Raw genomic sequence first — 6,000 nt, 5'->3', positions numbered from 1 at the left:
TTTGGTCGACGGCCAATGAAAAGGTCTCTTTCAACAGCTTAGAAAATAATCGCAAATGAAAGTTTAGAGAGAATCCAAAATGTCACGCTCGAGTTAGAGCGAAACACAGGAAGGAACGTTAATGGGGATGCTACATCTGATGACCCTTAGGTTAACATCACAAAGACGTCATCTATCTATTAGATTAGGGTGAAGATTGCTGAAAGGAAGGTGGCGGCCAAGAGAGCCGGGGAGGGAACGGAAGGGGGTGTCAAACCGATATAAGGAGGACCGGTGGCTATTTCTGTTACTTGAAAGAGACTTTCAACACGTTCTAGGCTCTCAGAGCTCGAAAGGAACAGGGACGGACCCATCTCCGAGACTTTCAGCAGCCATGAGAGGGGTTGTGCAGTCCACAGGGTTCTTTGTCCTGTGCGCTGTGACGCTGTGCAGCACCGAAGACACCTGCCCAGGTGAGCAAACCACAAACATGCAGCTGCCAGAAAACCTTTCTGCACCCTTAAACAACGAGGCTTGCTTCTTTTCCTTAAAGCAGCATTGGTGTTCCCACTTCCCAAATTTGATTGGTGCAGAAACTGTACAAAACCCCGACACAAAATGTTCCTTCGATCAAAATTAAGCAGTGTGACTGTAAGTAAAATGTAATTGTTTAGTTAATTAAACCATTACAATTTTCCACACTGTTTATAGCAGCTAAGGATCAACACGATTTTAAATCATTAAGCAGTGTGTCTTCTTGAGAGTTCCTAGAGATGTTCTTGCGGATTTATGATTGTTCATCTTTTAATTGCATACGTTCATTCATTCCTCCATCCTCATTTCCTCATCCCCTATTGCATACAGTCATTCATTCCTCCATCCACTGTTGCATACATTCATTCAACACTTCTCTCATTTATTTGAATTCATGGACCATGGCTACATCTCTAGATGCTACATATGGGGTTGCGAGGAAAGCCTCAGCTCCTCAGTCCGAGAAATCTAAACCATCACAGGCAGTGGGGGCTCGCACAGGTAAGAGCGGTGGGGTGGTGGGGTGGTGGGGCGGGGCGGGGTGGAGTTGCGGGCAGGAGGGGGTGGTGGAAACTTGAACTATTTCTGCCCATAGCATACAATCTTGATGCATTCCCAAGTGTACTACTCTTAGAGAATCTGGGAATGTGCCATGGCTCACAGGTAGATGCCCACGCGGCAATCCCACCACATTTTGCCTATTTACAAAGAAGTTCTCCCTGAGCTCTTCAAAAGTAGAAAATGTTCATTGCATATATTCTTGTAACAAAGAACAAGTTATATAAGTGCAGAAGCAATCCAAATATTCTTTTCTTCCTTTAACACAGCAAGATGTTCATGTAGTAAATATCCAGTTGTAGAACACAAAACTCAGGTATCCAACTTAGAAAGTATATCCAGAAGTAGTTTAATAGTTGTCTTCCAAAAGACTTTCTTAGCAGCCAACACGTGTTTCGTCATGCATTATTTCCATGCATCCATGACTTCATCAGGGCTGCAACCCAGAAAAGTAAATACACAAATATCAATGAATTTCCAATGTATTCATCAAGGTATGTCTCCTCCACCCCTAAAACTAAACCAATAAAATCATATAGAGTCACCTTGACTGGAATTAGTAAAAAGAATTGATAGAATTAATATAATGTTACTTAACTTATCAAAAGAAAATACCCTCAGTGTATCAGAGAGCCCGAAATGCCAGTGTATTATGAATTGATTTAAAATTACCTCAAAAAATATAATAATTTTTTCACAAAGATTAGTATTCCATGTATTTTGATCGCAATAGTAATCAATGTAAATCTGAGTCTGTAACAAAAGAATACCGGTTTGGTTAATACTTCCGACATTCGTCCTGATCATTACATGCCATACCATTATAACCACATATCCTCCTATTTTCCAAGGATAATCTACTTAAGTTACATTTCCAGGTTTCTAAAAAGTAATCTACCACGGCTATCCCAACAATACCTAACACTAATAAAACATCTAGCTCGTCATGAGAGTAACATGAATACTCACCTTCACCAATATACTCAGTGTTCAAAATTCAACGTGTCCATTATTTAGTCATCATATCGCCATATCCAAACAAAATTTCTCCTCAGGTTCTGCACTACTCGATATCTGAAAGTAATTGAATGGGACCTATTTTTAGTCAGTCTGACAACATCGCAACGTTTCCTCTCGTATGTTTAAACTATCTGAGGGTATCGTCTCACATCCTGGTTCTGATAGTATGAACTTGTCCCAAAAAATTAATCCACGATCTGTATAACGTATTCTAGAAAGTCACCGTTTTCTAACACGAGTACGTGTAGCTGCATTAGAAACACAAAATAAGCATTCATTATATATAACTGCATCACTTATAGTGATCAGTACTTGAGGTTCCTGAATATGAGACAAACTCTTACCGGTTCCGAGGCACGCCGTATCCCGTAATCTCGAACTGGAGTTTCACGTGGGCGACATCTTATATTTTGCATAACTCAATCAAAAACACATAGGCGCCATCTTGTAAGGTGTTTGTATCACCTCAAGACTTAATTTGCCTTGTCTACACCATATGGAGTTAATAATAAAACCCAACCTAGAGCGATATAACGCTTTCGCGTTTATGTAGTATTCAAAAGCGTCAATAAACCACTAGATCCTCATTGCCCTTGAAGTTCCATCGTTACCAGTCACTTTTCGAATCTCACCAGTTCTATATAATTTTGAATAGATCACGTTTACTATAATCATTCCATGTAATTAACGAACTTTATAAGTAAAGATAAATTGTTCATTTCAACATACTCTCTAATGCAAGTCTTGAACCGGCAACCTCAATGTTCATAGGTAAAAACCAAAACATTATCATATGGCCCTACCTTACTGTTACTTGGTAGTTAAGGTAACCATTACTTTAGAGTTTCTGCAATATTTAGAAGGGTCAATAAACCACTAGATCCAAATTACTCTCATAGTTCCATCACTATCAGTCACTATTCAAAAAGTAACTAATTCTATTTAAGTTAAATGAACATACTTATTGTGACCATTCCGTGTTGTTAACGATCTATGCAAACAAAATTAATTTTTTGATTACAAAATACTCTCTAATGCCAGTCTCGAACCGGTAACCTCTGTATTCTTAGGTAAGGACCAAAACGTTATCCTACGGCCCTACCTTACTAATATTTAGTATTTAAAGTAATACATATCTCAGAACTGTCAATGAACGGTATCCAATACTGGTTGAAACCAATACCGGTTTTCAAATGCCACAGCTCAAATTCAACACTTGATTAAAATAATCCAAATAATTAGTAAGAAAATTATTAGGGGGAAAAACAAAAGGAAAGAGATGTCATTGGGAAGTGAAGATTATTAGTATATAGAAGTCGAGTACTATACTGTTTGCATTATATCGTTCAAGTATGCAGTATCAGACGAGGTTATCAAACATTCTTCAAAACATTTTTGCCATGAGAAGTCATTATCTAAAAAATGGAACATGATACTAATCCATACTATGAAATCAATCAGAATAATACTATCATACGTTTAGTATAAAGTTTTCATAATCACCATAAGAAGTAAGTATCAAAATTTGATCATAATACATCTCCATACTGTGAAAACATTCAAAATAATAATATCATACGTTTGGTATAAGGTTTTTCACAGCCACCAAGAAATGAGCATGGATGTCTATTATGCCAACCAAACAATACGCATATGTGTCAAAATAATCATTAGTACAACATGATTACATCAATCACCCAAAAAATATTGAAACTCCGGGTCTAAATTCAATCCATCTTCCACAGCTCTCAATTTCATAATCCATTTGGCCTCAGTGCATCTTAATTTAAGTATTCTATTGCCTCCCCTCCTATCCATCATCACATGTTCAATTCCATGATAAGTAAATTTATGCTTCTCATGTTTGTCACAATTTTGGACTAGGTGTGCTGATATAGGGTATCTCGTATCACCATTCTTGAGTACTCGAAAATGCTCCATCATTCTATTTCTCAGTCCTCTTATGGTACTACCCACATACATTTTTTTGCAAGTGCATACGATAACATATACAACATATGTCGTCTCACAATTAATGAATGATCTGATACTATGCAGCCCTGTGTCATTGTATTCAAACTCTTTAATCTTCTTGATTGCCCATCGACACGAGCTGCATTTTCCACAATAGTAAAACCCAATAGAACGGTTGCTTAACCAGTTTTCTTTAGACATCTGTCTCGGGTAACTTGAGCTAACTATATTTGCCAATGTAACACCCTTCCTGAATGTCAGAGATGGTCTGTCTGTAAGGAAGGGTAGAATATCTTTGTCATTCCTCAGGAGATGCCAGTATTTCTCCAGAATAGCAAATAGTTTGTGACTACCTATTTCAAAACTGGTAATTAACCTGATTTTCTGAGGTCGCGAATCATTCGCGGTGTCATTCTTAGGTTTCAATTTATCTTCTCTTTTTAGTTTCTTTGCCCTAGTTTTTGCCTGATCAATAACTTTTTATCATAACCTCTATTTCTGAATCTGCATACGATATCATGTAAATTAGTCTCAAAGTCATGATCTTGTGAGCAATTCCTACGGGCTCTAAGCATTTCTCTGAATGGAATTGAGTTAATTTGGCTTTTGGGGTGGCAACTCTAAGCATGCAAGAGTGCATTGCAGCTCGTTTCTTTGCGATACATATGGCTGCATAGTTTGTCTCCTTCTACAAATATTTCAATATCCAAGAAGGTCAAATGGTGTGTATCATAATGCGTCATAAATGACATATTAACTTCATTGATATTAAGGTGATCAAAAAGGCATGAAGTTCCACTATAGTCCCTCTCCAAATTAGGAGGCAATCATCAATAAATCGCCCCCAGTAATATATGTGGTCAATCCATTTCTTGCCTCTGGGGCCCCATATCCACTCCGCCTCAAACCACCCCATAAAGAGGTTGGCAAAGGACGGAGCGAATCTGGAACCCATTGCTGTACCAAGCTTCTGTCTATACAAATTATTCTCAAATAGAAAAATGTTGTTCTCCAGCACAATCTATGTCATTTCCATGATCATGGTAGTATGTTCAAAGTACTCAGCAGATCTTTTATTCAAAAAACTCTCCATAGCTTTCATACCCAATTTGTGATCAATATTGGAATATAGGGAGACCACATCCAATGTTGCCAAAATCATGTCAGATTCCCACCTAACATCACTCATTAAGTTCAGGATGTGTTTAGTGTCCTCAATATGTGAAGGGAGGTTCTGAACATATGGTCTAATATACAAGTCAATAAAATGAGACAGTTTCTCTGTCGGCCCCCTGATGCCCGAAGAACCTCAAGTACTGATCACTACAAGTGATGCAGTTAGAATGAATACTTATTTTGTGTTTCTAATGCAGATACACGTACTCGTGTTAGAAAACGGTGACTTTCTAGAATACGTTATACAGATCGTGGATTAATTTTTTGGGCCAAGTTCATACTATCAGAACCAGGATGTGAGACGATACCCTCAGATAGTTTAAACATACGAGAGGAAACGTTGCGATGTTGTCAGACTGACTAAAACTAGGTACCATTCAATTACTTTCAGATATCGAGTAGTACAGAACCTGAGGAGAAATTTTGTTTGGATATGGTGATATGATGACTAAATAATGGACATGTTGAATTTTGAACACTGAGTATATTGGTGAATGTGAGTATTCATGTTACTCTCATGACGAGCTAGATGTTTTATTAGTGTTAGGTATTGTTGGGATAGCCGTGGTAGATTAATTTTTAGAAACCTGGAAATGTAACTTAAGTAGATTATCCTTGGGTAATAGGAGGATATGTGGTTATAATGGTATGGCATGTAATGATCATGGCAATTGTCGGAAGTATTAACCAAACCGGTATTCTTTTGTTACAGACTCAGATTTACATTGATTACTTTTGCTATCAAAATACATAGAATAC

At 37.6% G+C, this 6,000-nt stretch overlaps 1 protein-coding gene across 1 annotated transcript in view; it reads left to right on the top strand.

The window, feature by feature from the left end:
- Positions 1–333: 333 nt before the first annotated feature.
- Positions 334–6,000, top strand: part of LOC144754349 (ficolin-1-like) — a 437,650-nt gene continuing 431,983 nt past the window's right edge. Inside the window, exon 1 of the mRNA XM_078642036.1 lies at positions 334–452. Within this exon, the coding sequence (XP_078498162.1) occupies positions 374–452 (79 nt within the window). The 5' untranslated portion in view covers positions 334–373. The remainder of the gene's footprint in view (positions 453–6,000) is intronic.

Source organism: Lissotriton helveticus, chromosome 5_1 (assembly GCF_964261635.1).
Source record: "Lissotriton helveticus chromosome 5_1, aLisHel1.1, whole genome shotgun sequence".
NCBI classification, from domain to species: domain Eukaryota; kingdom Metazoa; phylum Chordata; class Amphibia; order Caudata; family Salamandridae; genus Lissotriton; species Lissotriton helveticus.
This window is presented reverse-complemented; position numbering and strand designations above follow the sequence as displayed.